This window comes from Podarcis filfolensis, assembly GCF_964270895.1.
Source record: "Podarcis filfolensis genome assembly, chromosome: 10".
In the NCBI taxonomy this organism is placed as follows: Eukaryota; Metazoa; Chordata; class Lepidosauria; order Squamata; family Lacertidae; genus Podarcis; species Podarcis filfolensis.
Window position 1 is genome coordinate 46,853,969 of NC_139612.1, and position 17,725 is coordinate 46,871,693.

Genomic DNA, 17,725 nt, shown 5'->3' on the forward strand with positions numbered 1-17,725 from the left:
TTGCTGGACTCCAACTCCCATCAGCCTCCACCAGCATGGCTAGTGGTCAGGGATGATGGGAGCTTGAGTCCAACAAAGCCCCGAGGGCACCTCAGCCACGGCAAGCATGGCAGGACCAGGCCTCAAACATCCGGTGCAAACCATGAGAGAGCTCACTCTTTTCCTTCCTGTCGGAAGGCAGGGTGGAGACTCACCAAGAGGGGATGCATTGGGGGCCCTTGGAGCTGGCCGCTTCTTGGTCTTGGGGCTGCTGGTGGGGGTGATGCCGTACCAGGGGTGAGCCCCCTTGGAGGTGGGCTCGCCCTCACTCTGCTCTTGCTTTGGCGTGCTCTGTTGCGCGATGACTCCCTCCTCTTCTTCCTCCTGCTGCTCCTCCTCATCATCCTCAAAGGGGTTATACGGCTTGGGCTCCTCCGGAGCGGGCTTGCCTTCCCTGCCTTGCGCTTTCCCTTCTCCACCTTCATCCTCCTCCAAAACCCTCGAGGGGCTCTCCTTGCGACTACCTGGCGGGGGAGGCGGAGGGGCCAGCTTCTTCTTGGGCTCTCCCTGAACCAATGCAATCCAGGGAGGGTCTTTGGGCCGTGGGCATTCCCCAGTTCTGGCAGGAGAAAATATATGGGGTAAGGAAGAATGAAAAGGGGAGAGTACAAAATGGAAAAGAGGCTCCTCCCAAGCAGGGAGGGGCCCACCTGTCTGTCGCTTGAGAGAAAGCAAGACGCTCGGTCTCTGAAGCCCAAGGCTGCACATATTCTGCAAGTGTGCCACACAAGACCACAAGCTGATGCTGAACACAACATTTACTCCCCCCCCCCCGCAGAATCTTAATTTACTTCATAACCCTTTGCTTAAAAAAAAAAGAAAAAAGATACGACACATGTATATTTTGAAAGCTGAAAAGCAGAAAGCAGATTTTCTTGGTACTGAATCATGACTTTTGTTGTTATGTTTACAATATACACAGCCCTGTTATTTTTTTCTCCAATCTTTCAGGAAGGAATACTGAGCAGCAGCTTTGGATTCTCAAGCTAAGGATAGGGATAGTCTGATGCAGTGAGAACAACCCTTTCCATCTGTGCTGGACTGGGAGACATCAAGTGACTCAGACATGACCCTGAGCCTTTCCATCTTCCCCTCTATGTGGCTGAAATTGCTAAGAGCTGCTTAAAGCATGATGAAGAGTCTTGTGACACATTAAAAACTACCCGATTTCTTAGCTTTGCTAGTCCTTAAAGGTGCCACAAGACTCTTCGCAATAGGCTAACATAGCTATCCTTTGGAAATCAAGACATGCTGTTCTTCCTACACAGGGTTCACCTGCATGATTTACTATCTAGTCAGCCTTCCCAACTGGGTGCCCTCAATATGTTTTTTAACTCCGCTTCCCATCAGCCCCAGACTGCACAGGAATTGTTCAGGGATGGTGGGAGTTGCAAGCCAACATCTGGAGAGCACCAGGTTGGAGAAGTGTGGTCTACACAGTTGTTTGTTAACTTGCATTTTGACAAGAGATACACAGATTGAAGGGGGGTGTTGCTGTCTGTATTGCTCTGCAAGGACCCAGGATTCTCTCTTCAATAGACGGGGGGGGGGAGTGTCACTACTTCAGAATAACAAGTTCTGAATAAGCCCCCACCCCTCACTTAAAACCTCCAATGCATGCCCATCCTGCAGCTCGATTTGCATGGATAGGGAAAAAGGAAACTGGAGGGAAGGTCAACATTTATCTTGCTGTCTGAGTGTGATTTGCAAGCGAAAGGGACATACCGCTCGGAGGACGTGGGTCTGCCTCTGGGCTTTGGAACAGGAGGACAGGGCTCAGGAGGCCTACCTAATCCAGAAATGAAGAACACAAGAAAGGGTGCAACATTAGGGGCTTTTATGTTTAGGAGAGGGGGAAAGGCAAGTAAGGGAGAACATGATAGATATGTATAAAATTATGCACAGTTTGGAGAAAGTGGATAAAGGATTTTTCTCCCTCTCTTGCAACAGTTTTCAAGCTCTACTGAATTTGTTGGAAAATTCAGGACAACAGTTAATACTTCTTCACATAGCACACAGTTAAATCTATGGGATTCATTCCCACAAGACGTAGGGATAGCCAGCAAAATAGGTGCCTTTAATGGAGGCTTAGACAAAGTCATGGCAGATTGCCATAATGGCTAATAGCTCTGTTTTCCCCCCTGTACTGTCAGAGGCAATCTGCTGCTGAATAACAGCTGCTGGGAACCACAAGTGGGGAGACTGCTCTTGAGCTCTAGTCCTGCTTGCGGGCTTCCCATAGGCCTCTGGTTGGCAACTGTGAGAGCAGGATGCTGGACTAGATGGGCCTTTGGGCTGATCCAGCTGGGCTCTCCTGATGCTCTTAACATACCCATGTGTCTCATCTCCTAGCAAGGACGTCCAAATCCATTACGCTGGGATAACTTGTTTTTATAGCCAGGGATGAAAGCTCCCAACATGCAGCTGCGCAGCATCTTGCGAAACCTCAGAAACTAGGAAAGTGGCCAAATAAATCTATTGCCTTCTGGGAGCATGACTGCACAGCCACACAGCTCCTTTTCCTCCACTCTGGCTACGGCTCTCTGATCTATGCCCAAGGCACACCCAGCCTTGAATCTCCACGCCCTTCTTTCCATCTACTCCACTGGTCCTTACAAGAAAATCGTGCTTGTGGAAGAAGAATGAAGCATCACACAAGGAGTGAATGCAGTTAATTCATGGGCACAGAATCCAGGTTATCTGTCCCATCAGAAGGGCATGTTTCACAGGACAAAAGGGCTTTCGCCAAGCTGCCCACTGCTACAACTGAAAGGTACCTCCAAAGGTTTTCTCGTACAACCCCCTGCCAATTGTATTTATTTATGCAGAGAATTCTATACTGCCCCTCAACAAGAATGGCTGCAGTGCAGTTTACAAAAAAGAGACAGCAGGGAATCTGCTCCTGCAACATCACGGGTGGCCACCTACCAGAGATGTTGTAGCAGCAGGTTTCCTGCCTCAGGAGTCTAACTAGATGGCCTTTGAGGTTCCTTCTGTGATTCTAAGATTCCAATCCACACAAGCTGCAAATGAGGGCTCCCATTTCAGTTTGGCTATTGCCACGGTGCTGCAGATGGGTTCTTCACTACTTCCCTCTGTGCACGCATTTCCTTACCATTGGCCAGTCCAGTGCCAGGCTCACTGGATCCCTCGCTTTGCACGTTGGCTCTGGGCTTCGGAACAGGCTGGGAGCTTGGCGGTGACAGGGCTGCTGCTGTGTCTGTGCTCTTCCTGGGGGCAGGCGTGGGCCGAGCCTCCTTGAGCTGCCCGTGTTGCATGAGCAGAGGTGGCTTTGCTGGCACAGGAGGTTTGGGGGGTGTTTGGGAGCAGGTTTCAGATCCGGGAGCAGGGGCGAGTGTTTCGTTCTTTGGCTGCGCAAGAGGCATCTCGTTCTCCACTCCATCAGCTACCCTCTCCCCCGTTTTGCCTATCTCTTCCGCGGCTGATGGGTGCTCCTCCAGTATTCCGTTCTCTTCCTCCGCACCAGTGCTCACTATCCCAGCCTCTCCGCTTTCCCCCGCGTGCTGAAGATCTGGGCTTGGTCTGCGCTCTATCCTCCCGCTCAGGCCCAACTTGCCACGATGCTGGGTGCACACAAATGTGCCCAGTTCAGGTCCAGGCTTGTAAGAACCGGGGAGGAGAGTGCTGGAGCATTCCTTACACCTGCCAGAGACACAAGCAAAGCCTGTCACCAAACAGTGGAGATAGGCAAGAATTGCGGAGTTGTGATCACATGCACCCTTAGAAGAACAAACTTCCCTTTACAGCTTCACCAAAGATGCCTTGTGACACTCTAGGCTAAGTCACTTAGCTTCTCTGTTTATTGATTCCCCATTTGTCCACGTAGAAATTACAACTGATTTGCACTTCTAACTCAGGCTATAAGGTTTTCAGAGCAGAGGCTGGTGCCGTCTCTCTCACATGACTTAAACTCAAAAGCAGTTTTGCTCTCCGGGGCTGGATCTGTCTTCCCTTTTTGTGTGGGCAAATATGACACCATAAAGTTAATCAAGTACATTTTATTCCTCAGAGAAAAGACATCCTAAGTAAAACAATCAAAGCTGGTTTGGAAAATGTGCCTCTTTCCTGAGAAAATGCCCCTCACTTTTTCTACACTACAGTCGCACGCCGGTAACACGGAAAGCAGATCACACCTGGGAATGAGAGCGAGACTTATGAGCCTCATGGATTTAAGTAGCAGAACATCACAGTATAGTTCTATAGTCCCACACTTGCCCATATTTTTGAAAAAATTGATATGACCTCATCATTTAACCTACAGTACTGGTGTGAAAAAGCCTTGAAGCCCCATCTGTTTCAGCTTTCTTTTTTCTTTTTAAGCTGTTGGGTTTTAGAGGACTGGGTTTTAATCTTCAGTTTATCTGGACATTGTGGCTATTTTTATGCTGGGCTGTACATTGTTTAAAAGTCTGACTACTTTGTAGCTACTATTCACTGGCTGCTGTTGCAATCTGTGTTTTACCTGATGTCATATTTTTGGAATCATCTCTTAGAGAGGACCTTGAGCTGTATCCAATGTGGCAGCTCCACTACTACAACAGACGTTTGTGTGCGCAATGTCCTCTCCAGCACCCCTTCGTACCATCAAAATCAGCCCTGGAGGTTTGGGGGGACCCTCAGGAGCAGATTCTGGGCGTTGTGGGGAGAAGGACATGAAACAGAAGTCCTCCTATTGTACTGAAATGCAGCCTTAAAAAGAAAGCTTTTAATTTAAATACTAATTAAAGGAGGACATATCTGAAGAAGTGTGCATCCACACAAAAGCTTATACCAAGAACAAACTTAGTTGGTCTCTAAGGTGCTACTGGACTATCTATCTATCTATCTATCTATCTATCTATCTATCTATCTAAACGAGGACAATATCCTATAAAGACAAATAGAGGACAACCACCAGCCAAGTAAAGCCCCTTCTGCCTGATTCTCAGAACAGCAGCAATTATGGGACCCACTCAAGTACAGAAGTTTTAGTCTGCTGCTTATTTCTCTCTTTTCATAATGAAGTTACTGACCTCATGGTAGCTGGCAAAAATATGCAGGTAGTGTGTTCTCACAACTCAGAAAACAGAGATGATCTCCGTGGGCTTGGCATAATTAGAAGGCCATGCCTGGCAAAGAAGGATAAGGCTACAGGAGAGCAGGTGGCTCCACTTGGTCTTCAGTGAGGACGAAGAGCTTACCTGAAGCACTGGCGGTGGTACAGCTTGCCATCAGCCAGGTAGCGCTGGACCAAGTGGACGTGTTGTTGGCAAGCTGCGCAAGTGCTGCTCAGGGTGGTTCGCTGGGACTGCTCCGCCAGGCCTGCAGCATCCTCATCCTGTGGCAACAGAAAGGTGGCGTAAGAATGCCTCCACAAACAAAGAGATTCAGACATTCTTGGGACTGGCCTCAAGAGGACTCTTGTCTAGCACAGCAGAGCCTCAAACCTGAAGAAAGATCTATTCAGGTACTAGGGTTGCTTACCAACTTAGGGCTCCACTGTGCTGCAAATTCCTGCCCCACCCAGTTCAAAGTATTAAGAAGCGACTTATCCAACATCCGCAGCCCAGATCTCAGCAAGATGCTCTGGCTCTCAGCCAGTCTTGGAATGAATGGAGCATGATGCTCTTTCCTACGATGACTGCCAAGGAGGAAGAGGGAAATCTTCCAATACCAGTTCAATAATGTAAAATTCTCAACAGCTCATGGGAACTACTAAATCTCTCAACAAGACCCTTGAAAGAGGCACATATATAGCATCCAGGTTACACTATTCTTTTCAGAATAGAAGCCGTATCTTGACTTTCCTTCTTCTTCAGAAATCCAGTTGTTACCTCCGATTGGTTTGCATTATTTGGCTTACTCTCAATTTGCGGATAACTGGTTTGTTTTCTGTAATCAGGAGTGGCCAACCAGAGGGGTACATGCCACATCCACACACACACCAAAGCAATTTTCTATGGACTCTGGTAGTAGCAACCCCCCCCAAAAAACCTTCTGATTAAGTTATGCTAAAAGATCTGTCTACGTTTTCACTTGTAAAGATGAAAGTTTCTGAGTTTCAGCAGAGAGGCATGCTATGCTCTCTTTTGGATTTTGAATGTATTGTTAAGCCTGAGCAAATGTGCTGCACAACTTTGCAGGATCTCCAATTCACTGTCACCTCCTTCTTCGCATGCATGTTTCCATTCCCCGGATGATTGCAGGCTTCTGTGTTATTGTTTGACATGATCATGTGGAACTGTTGGCAGTAGAAAGTGTTATACTGAGAAGCCATGGAGGAAGCCAGTACTTTGTCTTCATGCATTATTGCTGACTGAAGAAAGACAGGTGTTTATCATACAGCAACCCTGTCCAGAGGCAAGCTCTGTTTCACAGTCTCTATGTGCAACTGAATACTAGTTTGAAATGTGCATGGCAAGGTTTAACAGGTTTGCTATTTGCCCTGGGCAAAAATGTTGACCCTTGTCGCAGGAGGTTGTTTACAATAGAATTGTTTTTATCCCAAGGTGAAACAAGATATGTAGGGCTGATATCCTGTAAACACAGCAACGACTGGTGTGAGCTAAGGGATAGTTATTTCAAAATACTCAATTATGTTAAAAAAAAAAAGGCCCTCGGATATCAGGAATAATAGCATCTCTCTACACCAGACCTGCACAATTTACAACCCAAGTATTGTGGCATGCATGGTGCTAAAACACCCCTTTTTTTGCAATAACTGGCAGGTAGCATAAACATAAGGTTTAGCAAACCCTTACAAGAGAACCTCTAACCCTATAGATATTATTGGACTACAACTCCCATGATCCCTGACCATTGGCCATGCTGCTGAGGCTGCTGGGAGTTGGAAGACTAACAATACCTAAAGGGCCACCCCTGCCTTTGTGGGCTGTTATTAGTGGCACAACGGCTGCATTCAACTTTGTGAGTAACACCTGCTCTATACACTGCATTCCCCTTCCTGAAATATACATATCTCTGTGTCAAGTGCAGAAACAATATAAACGCTGCCGCAGTAACCACAAAAGGAGACCCGTAAATTCTTCAAAGCTGAAGAGGACAGAATGATCAGTCATACTTTTTGAATCGCTCGCTTTTGGAAAGATTCGATTCAGAAACTGGAACCTGAAGCAGGCTAGAGACATCTGACCGATCAGAGGAGCAGGCTCAGTACCTTGGGTGCTGATGTGGTCTCGGAGGCAGGCACAGGTTTGTGTGCTGGCAGAGTAGGTGAGGAGGCAACTGCAGGGTGCTTCATAGGCGGGAGGACTCTGGCTGCAAAGACAGATAGGAACCAATCCATGATGGTGGCTGATGAGTCAGTAAAAGACAGAAGCCCTCTTCAGGTGCTCACCTGAAAGCATGTGGGCTAAAAGTGGGCAGGGGACAAGTACATGTACCCAAGCACATCTCTGAACACAAACCAGAGGGAAAGTCAGAAAAGGGAGTCTTAATGTATTTGGGTGAGTGTGCTTAGGATCCTTGCGATCGAGAACCAGCTAAGGCATGGAGAGGCTCATGGGGAGGATTCTAGGCCTGTTGGGTGAACGCATTTAGAATCTCCCTTCAGACTTCCCCTCTCAACATGGGTCTGAAGCTGAGCTGCTAAATGCAGGGACACTGGAGATGGATTTGCATATCCACCCCCACCCCCTTTTAGCCTGTATGCTTTCAGGGCCAGAAGTTGTGAACAATCAGTGCATTTGACAAGGTGGAATTGGCCTACCTGGATTTTCTCACTTGGCTACTGTCTCATAGTTGAAAACACCTAGACAGGGGTGGCAGCACAGCCTACATGAGTTTCTGTTCTTTCCGGTTGTTGTGGGCAAACTATTCACCCCACTCCTTTATACTTCAAAGCTGCAATGAGCCCTTAAGCTCTGCTTTCAGCACAGAGCCCAGAAGCATTAAGCAGCATCATTAAAACCATGTGCAGTTCTTGGCATCTGCAAAATTTGGCCAATTAGGAGCAGGTAAGTGTTCTGTGTCCTGCCCCACGCCAGTCTCAGGAAGGGTGATGGTGTATTGCTCCCAGTATGGTAGTTTGGAATCTACTAACCCACTCACCAAAGGCAAGACTCAGCAGCTGAACTACAACTCCCATCAGCCCCAGTAAGTATGGCCACAGACAAGGGATGATGGGAGTTGGTAGTTCAGCAACATCTGGAGGGCTAAAGGTTCTAGGAGAAGGGCATGGATTCATCAAGCTTGGAGAAGCCAGTGCTCGCCACTGCGAACAACTTTATGGACTGCAAGCGAGCAAAGGTGCCAATATTGTCATGGAGCGGTCATTCAGATCCCTGGAGGGGTAACTGTGTCATTCAGATCCCTGGAGGGGTAACTGTGTCATTCAGATCCCTGGAGGGGTAACTGTAGGAAAATACCCTGCTTCGGAGCTCTCACCTTGGTTGGGGTTGTTGAAATGGTTGTAATACTGAGAGACATAGGTCATGATGCTGAGGCAGTCGGGGACCTTCATGGAGACCATGTCACTGGGATCCAGCAGGGCAGGGATCCCCAGCTCTTGCTCAGCCACCTCAAAGGCCTGCAAAGGCAACAAAGAGCAGACAATCAGGAAGCGGAAGCTGACTCTGAGAAAGAGACAGGCACGCACCACTGGCGGAACAAAATAAGGGCAGAAGTCGCCAAGTAGAAACTTGCAGGACAGAAGGAACTAATAAGGAAGATGACACATATTGGGACCTAGGCCACTCATACCACCTCTTTCCATTGGCATTGCTACCAGTCACAATGACTATGTTTTGCCTCCACTGTCAGATGCAGCATTCCTCTGAATGCCAGGGGATCACAAGTTGTCGGGGATAACAGGTTGGGAGAGTGTTGCTGTGCTCAGGTCTGCTTTCGGGCTTCCCATGGGCATCGGGTGCCAGAAGAGGTGGACCTTTGGCCTGAACCAGCAGAGCTTTTTTATTGTACACCTCTGAAATTTCAGCAAGGGTCCAATGATCCTTTCCACCATTTTAGTTTAACACCCCCCTCCCCCCAAAAAAATTCTCTCTTTCTCTCTCTCTCTCTCTATATATATATATTACTTACACACACACACACACTTTAATTGGGGAGAAGTTAGTAGCAATAGAAGTGCCCCTGCCAGGGTATGGCAAAGTAAATTTCTCTAGTCATTAGCAATTGCTCGGGGACAGAGAATGAAGCAGAAGTAATAGAGATGACGACGCTGTATTTGCTTCCAGCATGGCCCATTAGTCAGAATTTGGACTCTGACCAATTCTCAGCTGCACCACAGGACTTACTGGGTGACCTTGAGGCTCTCTCCCTCAGTTTGAGAATGTTGGCGCTTATCAAATATAAAGAATAAATCATATTGTGCGGAGTATGTTTTATTTATTTATTTGCTTAAAATTGCTTTTTCCCATTCCGCCCCTCCAGAAATATGTGTTCAAAGTGGTTGCAATCAATATAAAACATAAGAAAACAACACTGAACAAAACACTAGGAAGAGATGCATATTAAACAAATACCAGTCACACAGAAATGGGAGATCTGCCCACCACAGTAGTAGGAACCTAGGAAGCTGTTTTATACTGAATCAGACTATTAGTCCCTCTAGCTCAGAATGGTCTATGCTCACAGGCAGTGGCTCTCAAGGATTTCAGTCTCTCCTAGTGCTACCTGGAGATACCAGGGATCAAACTTGAAAACTTCTGCTTGGTTCCATTTGGTCTTGGGCTGGGAATTTAAACACGGTAAGAAAGCCTGGTACCATGACTTTAGTGCCAAGGGAAACGTACAAGGCAAAACTTCAATAAAGGCACTCTTGACTAAGTATGCATGAACATTTGTACGGTACATATGGTTTGCTCTGGCGTTTTCCAGAATGGAACCACAAAGGATTATGTCAGAACCAGCCCATCTCCAGCAGAAGTCTGCAATTACATCAACGCTTGTTTGCCCAGCTGAGATTATTATTTACACTTGCTTGGTATCGCTGGCAGGCCACAAAGAGAAATCTAAGCACATTCCTCCACTGTCATGGCAAGTCCATCATGCTGGGCTGCATATTTGGGTCTGCAAGTTTGCTGTGCAAATGTGGAATCTCATATGCTACCCTGGAAATCTGAACTTGATTTCTGTTTTTAAGGAACAGAGTGGAGGGTGGGGAGAGAGTTTCTAACAAATACAGTCTGGTTGCAACTAGTTTTATTCAGTCTGTTTGAATAAGGATGGAGCTGTACACTGACCACATTCAGATGGCCATATCTCATCTTAATAAGTCACAGCCTCCTTTGGGAGGAATGGTGGCATATGACATTAATAAAAACAACAAGAAAGAAAGAAAGAAAGAAAGAAGGAAGGAAGGAAGGAAGGAAGGAAGGAAGGAAGGAAGGAAGGAAGGAGAGAGCCTTTGGGGCCTTTGCCCCATCCTTCACACAAGCAAGCAAACATGTCAGGGAGTCTTCAGGTTACGTCTAGTCAGCATCAGACTGTCTAGAGAGACAATGGAGTGTGCCTCCGAGGGTGAAACCAAACTGCTGTGTTAGCAGCACCAAAATGATCTTCCTGGGGCACAAACCTGGGCAGTGTGTATGAAGGTCCTGGACTGCCCAGGCAACAAAACCCCTCTCTTGGCCTCGCTGATGTGGTCTAAAGGAAAGCAGAGCAATATGTTTGGTACCAGCTTGGCTGCAGGAGTTGCCAGAAGGAGGTGTAAAAGGCACCATCCAACCGTCTTGAGGACTCCAGATTTGTCTAGGGTTTACTCCTCAGCTTTTTCTTCTCCCAAAGATATCCCACAAGACAGCGGAGGTTTAGGATTAGAATTTTCCTCTTCCTAGATGGGTTGCCTTCCCAGGTTGCCAAGCCCCTTCTGCCCCTCACCAACTTAGTAATGTTCATTAAATTCCATGGCTCTACACTGATTAAAACTTAGCTAAAAGGTTTCAAAATTCCAGCTTGTTCTGAAGCTATTAACCATAGTTTCCTAGTTCAGACAAAATGGGAAACTATAGCTAACAGTTTGTTTGTACAAGGAAGAAAGGATCCAAGAGTCTGTGTGTGCAGCCAAAAGTCTAATTCGTATTTCATCTTATTAAGCTGAGATAAAGTCATACAAACTTCCTAAGTGAACACATTCTTCCTTCTTTTCAGTACTGGCTGCTTTCAGTTTCATTTCTGCTCCTTTTCCTGTACAAACCAATTCCCTTGCCAGGCCCATCTCTATCCCAGAAACATTAAGCAGCTCACGATCCAAAACTTTGGTCCACATGCCTTACACGCATCCATTTAAACTTTGCAGAAAACTGAAGGTGTAACACTTTCCAGAAGCAAAAGCTGGTAGTTACTGGACAAGGCAGTTCACATTCATCAGATGAAAAGGGAACATCCTCATTTCTTTATATAGACTGAACATTTGGAATTTGCAAGCGAGTGAATTGCAGAACCTGGATACTTAGAAGAACACAAAAACAGAAGCACACAAGATCATCCTGGTGGGCACAGTAGATGATCTTTTGGGTGATTCTATATTTATTATTAATTAATGACTATTTATATTTATTTATACTTCAATATCTTCACTCGCTGGATATCAACATACTTATATTTAGTTAGGAAGAGATAAGAGGGATAATCCCCTCTGTACTTCAAGAAGTGAATGCAGCCATCAGAAACACAATCATGCAGCCAGGGTTGGAAACAGTTGCCAAAATATCTGAGTACCAGCATCGTATTTTCTAGACACCTGGGCAACCAGGCACCTGGGATTTTTTCAAAACCTGCTGTAAGCCAGAATGGCGTCAGAATTAAGTGAAGTAGTCAAGAGAGAAGACAGAGGCAGGGACTCACCAAGCGGTTGTTCTCGTATACATTGTCCTTGGAAAGCGAATTAAAGTCCCTGAAAGGAAAAAAATAATAATAATAAATAAAGGTAGTGTTACAAGAGGAGCAGGAAGCACAGTTCAATCTATACCAGATCACACATGAGATCTGAGAGGCAGCATCTCTGGGTAACCATTAGTATAGAGACACTTCAAAGCACACTTTTCAAACCACAGAATCTTTGTAGTTTAATTGTCCTTGATGTTACAGGCAGGAAAAGAAAGCTTCCGACTACGGCATTTTACAAAACACAAAGGCAGGAAATGCAGGCCGTAGAACCTCGATTTTAGGGCGACCAAAGATGAAAAGTGAGCTTTGGTTCTTATTATTATTTTCAAAAGAAAACCAACACTTCCACTGCTGCTCCACAAAGGTACTGTACAGTTCTACACCAATATGTTCTTAGCCAGTACACGTATGACATTTCAGTCTATCCAAATAGGGATACACCATCATGTGGATTGCTTCACACATGACATTTCCCCTAGCAGAGGGCTGCTATACGTCCGGAATTTTCTGGATGTATCTGGGATTTGTCCGTTGGAAATAGCATCTGGGCACAATTTCCCAAAACCGGTAAAAATGTCAGGGAAAACCCAGGTGTATGGCAACCCATGTCAGAAGTGTTGGGTTTTTGGCAAATTTCCTTTAAAAAACAGCTCAAAAACTTCAATTTGGGGGGGGGGAGATTTTGGCCAAAACAACAACAAAAAAACCTTTTTTGAAATCTGGCAACTCTACCCTAGCATCCTGTAGTTGAAGAAAAACTGTGTGTACAGCAATGACAGCATCATAGGGGAAGGCTGTGGGTTGCCACACTGTGAAGTAAGTTAGTGCTTCCACCTAAAGGGGGTGGGGTATAAGACCATTACATCCAGAGTCTAAAACTACCCAGTGGCACTTAATTGCTAATGGTGTGGACGCTTGTTCAGCAAAAGAGGTAACATTTGCCAAGATTTCCAGTACCTTTCGCAAAGGAGGAAACTTAACAAGCTAGGGCATGATCTGCAAATGTCTGAGTTGTTGCACATCCACCATAACAGCAACCATGATTGGTTATGATGGCACCATCTGTCCAATGATCTCAGCAATTGTGTGTGTATTTTAAACCCTTAATTAGGCATCTCCACGCACCTGAGATGAAGTCAAAGATCATAGAATTGTAGGGCTGGAAGGGACCCAGAGCGTCATCTAGTCCAACCCCCTGCTGCTTCATGTGCAAGAAAACAAGCACTTTGATTAAGGATGAGGCTAAGCTCCCTTTCTTCACATGGATGCATTTCATCAGTTGCACAAGGATTTTATTTTTAATTTAGTCTGTTCTCCTGCTACCCTAAAGAGTTTTAGCACTTAACAAGCTATACAACATGTCCCGTGTTGATTTATGAATTGCAGACTTAAGGATAACAAAATCTAACTTTGACTGAAATCCTATGAATACTTTCTCAGGAACTCCATATGGCTAACTTCCTGAACAAACATATGTAGGTCTGGTCTGTGCATGTCTTTCTTTTCCTGTTATTCATGTTACTTATAAAAACTGCCAAGTAAGAAGAGTTTCAATTTGCGGGCCCTACCTAGCAATGCTCCTCTCACAAAACACAGAGCGAACTTTGCCATCTCACTGGCATATTGCTGAGCAAGTGCCCTCGAGAGGAAAAAAAGGTGCACTTTTTTAGCCTTATATGCAAGTCCTGGAAATAAGAGGGACCTGAGAGCATAGAAATAGAATTCATTCATGCCATTCCAGTATTAGAGTTGCTTTTTATGCACCACCCAGTATCATTACTGCATCTGTTTCAGGGGTGCCCATTTCAGGCCCCAAAAAGTTTGATCTTCAAATCAGCCTAAGCAAACCTAGCTAGCACAGTGTGGGTATTCCCATTACTGAAGTGACCTCAGTGAAGAACCTTCTGGCCACTGACTAACTACTAGATCCTTCAGGGCAAGATGGAATATAAGGCACTCCTGTTCTGCATGAGCTTTCCTTGAGCAACGTAAGCTTGCTGAGCAATAGTGAAAGAGGGAGGGAGGAATGAAGGAAAAGATGCAGCTGAGAGCAGCAGCTCAGAAACACGGCGTGAAATGTGCTAGTTATAGCCGGAGTCGAGGAAGTTCACAACTGGATAATCAAAGACACGTGAAGCTAAACATTCATTTTTCTCCAGGAGGACAAAACACTTTTTTTTCCTCATCCAAGCAAGGTTTGTGCATTTCCCAGCAAGGCCTCCTAGCAGTACTGCTTTTAAGCTCATCCATCCAATGGAGACTCAACTGCAGGAACTACTCACTAAGAAAGGATGGGATTTCAGCACAGATACAGCCAGGAGGGGCTCGGCTCAAAGCTGGAGCGGGTTTAGGCAACGCAGAGGCAAAAGTGGGTCATATGATATTGCAAACTTCTCTCTCTGTGCAACTAATAATCTTAGAAACCTACTTTGAGAGGTGAGGGGGAGCTGATGGGCCTTAATCCCTATCCCGTACCACAGATGCTGATTTCTCTATATCCATCTTGCCCCCAGGTTAGCAGCACAGAGAGCCAGGCAGCGCCTCTCAGGAGCCAGGTTTAGCCCAGGGCCTCTAGCTGCTAACTCTAAAGCAGCAGGGATTTCTCTTTGTGATTTATTTGTTAATCTTAATATGAAACACCTCCTCTGTCATCATCTCACATACAAAAAAATAAAGCACGGGAATTATATGCAGCCAGGACACAACATTGACTAGCTGCTCGTATATAAAAGGTGTCTTAATGCTTGGCATGTACAGAGGCACCACAGCCCAGAGAAAACTTCACTGAGCCCAAGGATGGTATTAATACTGATACAGGAGAGAGAGAGAGCTCATTGGTCAAATTGAACCAACATGCAACTCACTGGCCCAGGGTTTGAAAAGCTGTGTCTGATCCCAGGCTCCTCTGGTTCATTGTGTAGTCAGAAAAAGGAGCGACTACCCTGAAAACAAAAGGGCAAGGCTTATTCCAGGTGCGAGTGAATGACAAGGAACATATGGGTTGCCACACATCACCTTCACTGAATGGCCACAATGAACAGAGAGGGTGGAGGGGTCTATCATCCTCTTCCTCAACCCATATCTAGTTCACCACCAATGATGTATACGAAGGCAGTTTCAGTGCCCCCAACAAATAGAGCTGTGTGTATTCCACAATGGTGCGCAGGGAAGGGGGAAATAACATAATTCAGCTTCTTTGGTGCCTATACTTTAAAAAAAAATCAAGTTCCTAGTCCTTAAGATTGTGAAGATATGCTTAAAAGCACGTTGACAACCCCTGGTGAAATCTCAGGTCAAAATGACTGCAAGATTTCACATGGCCAATAGGCAGAACATTCCTCCCCTATAACTAGTGCAAGCTGAATAAGTCAGTAAACATACAGACTAAATTACGCAAAGTAAGAATTTAAAAGTATTCTATTCAAGTCACAGAAATCTTTCCTTAGCGGAGTTTTGATTTATTTGGTGGTAGCGCAGCTGGGATAGCTCAGTCAGTAGAGCATGGTTGTGGATTCAAGCCCCACTTTGGACAAAAGATTCCGGCATTGAATGGGGGTTGAGCTAGATGATCCTCACCGTCCCTTCCAACTCAACAATTCTATTACTTTTTACCACACAAAGCCCTGATCATATGGTCTGTGTAAGCTGTGGCAATGATTAATAGCACAGCTGCATGTGAGCATTCAGGGCTTTTATAGAATTCACTGTGGTCTAAGCAGATTCTTTGAGTTCTCCAAGGCCTCAGCTGAAACAGCCAGTCCATGTGGAGGACCTTGCAACACAGCCAGAACCCATTAATATGAAGGGAAGGAGAGAGGGTCTGCTTTTGATCTGTTTGAGTGGTTCTTTCCACTCTTAGATCCCCTGCTTCCAAATCAAGGCATACTAAAGTGGTTAAAATGATTCAACACTCCCCTTAGATGCTGCTTCGAAAATCCTTTCTTAACGTGCCATGTCCTTGTAAGGTCCTATGTGTCAAGTCTGCAGTATAGTTCACTAAACTGAGAAGTGCTTAGTTAGACCATCTGCTAGAAAAGAGATTTATGTCCTGGATATTTAGCAGCAACGACTTCTGCTTAATGGGATAGGAAAGCTGTTTGGAGAAGAAGTTTGCCACTGCTGAATGTAGCTCTTCTGACCCACTTGTTCAGATGCTGGCTTAGGCCACATGCTCTTTAAACAGCTGCTTTTTGGACCCTTAACAGCTGCCACACACATCTAAAAAGTATATGAATTGTTCACTGTTTTCATGCCTGTCTGTCATCGCACGTCAATGTCACACAGCACTCCGTGGAGACCCTTGGCAAGAACTTCTCCACCTGTGAAGATAGAACAATGTCCTAGTAACAAAACCTTGTTTGCTACAGGTTGTGGGTTTACTCTCTTGCATGTGGTGCGGACCTGTGCTAAACCGAAGCTGATTTAATTAGCAGCTAACCTTCTGTGTCTACACTGAAAACATCTCAGAATTAGAGTAGAAATCACCAAGATAATGTGTTAGCACAATTCAGTCTCCATTCTGAAGAGTAGCAAATGTTCTCATAAAAAAGGGCCAATCATGATGATGATAATATAACACACATATAACAAGGGAATATTTATTTTTAAAATTACGTTCTGCTTTTCTTCGGTTATAGAATCCAATGCAGGGTACATAAGGTGCCCAGATGGTCACCTATCCAGGTAATTGCCTAGACTTTCTTAGACTTCAGCAAGTCTCATGCACTTTCAGGTCGCACCTTGGCACCATTTACATGCATTACCACAATAAATTATCCTTATGGCTTTGTAAGGTAGGCCAGTATTCTTGATTCCAAATAGCAGAGAGGGAAGGGTCTGAAGCTGAGAGACTACTGGCTTGTGTAAGGCCGCCTTGCAAGAAAATCAAAACCAGAGACTTCACGTGTTTCTGGAAAATCTACCCCAGCAATCTGTCTCCTGCAGAGGTCAGTAAATGCCCTAGGAACCTTTGAGGCAGAGCATGATGAAAACGAACCTACTGTCCATTACTGTTGCCATCAGTAGCCCTGTTCTGCCACCAAAGGAGGTGTGGCTAACAGTAAAAAGACCTTCTTGGGAACTACTCAATTGCTGAATTCTCTCTCCCAAAAGTTCAGTTGGCCCTTTTGTTCATAGTTTCCCAGTTGACAGACAAGACTTCTTTAAAAAAAAAATAATGATGGTCAAGTTTTTAATGAGTTTTAACTGTATGTTAAATTTGTTTTTATAACATTTTTACTATTTTCAATTTCTATCGTATCTAGACTGTGTTTTTGTTTGTCCCAATCTACCATACAGGTCCTAATTCAAGAATTTTTTTAAAAAATACCATCCCCTGTCTGCAGCAGGGCCCTCTAGATACTGCTGGACTCCAGCTCCCACAGCCCCAGGCAGCATGGCCAATGGTCAGGGATCATGGGGCTCGTAGTCCAGCAACATCTGGAAGGTCATGTTTCCCAGTTCTCACCTACATGGTTATTCGAAATGCTAGTTAATTTTTAAAATTTTTATTTTAAATTAAAACCTTTGCCAAGTAAGACCTGCATTTGAACACTCTCAAAGTTCTACATAAGGAAGTTTCCTGTTGAAACGGCACCAATTTTTCTCCCCAAGCACTTAATCAGATCATAAGGAAGCAGCAACCAGATGCAACCGTCCATTGTAATACAAGCACAGAAGTCACTGAAGGACACAAACTAGGTCACATTCATCAATCTCTTGCTTTTGTCTATGGATGTTATTCTCCGGTGCTGCAATTCACAAGTCATGTTTATAAATAGTAATATGGAAGGAAGCAGCACATTGTCTGAGACAATGC

General features: G+C 45.2%; 1 protein-coding gene across 6 annotated transcripts in view; it reads right to left on the reverse strand.

The window, feature by feature from the left end:
• Nucleotides 1-17,725, reverse strand: part of MICALL1 (MICAL like 1) — a 32,198-nt gene that overhangs the window by 12,194 nt on the left and 2,279 nt on the right. For all 6 annotated transcript variants that reach the window (XM_083573511.1, XM_083573509.1, XM_083573514.1 and 3 more), the window contains 7 exons: nucleotides 11,866-11,914; nucleotides 8,446-8,587; nucleotides 7,217-7,317; nucleotides 5,241-5,377; nucleotides 3,155-3,702; nucleotides 1,765-1,828; nucleotides 195-598 (listed from right to left, as the gene is read on the reverse strand). In XM_083573511.1, the coding sequence (XP_083429637.1) occupies nucleotides 195-598; nucleotides 1,765-1,828; nucleotides 3,155-3,702; nucleotides 5,241-5,377; nucleotides 7,217-7,317; nucleotides 8,446-8,587; nucleotides 11,866-11,914 (1,445 nt within the window). The remainder of the gene's footprint in view (nucleotides 1-194; nucleotides 599-1,764; nucleotides 1,829-3,154; nucleotides 3,703-5,240; nucleotides 5,378-7,216; nucleotides 7,318-8,445; nucleotides 8,588-11,865; nucleotides 11,915-17,725) is intronic.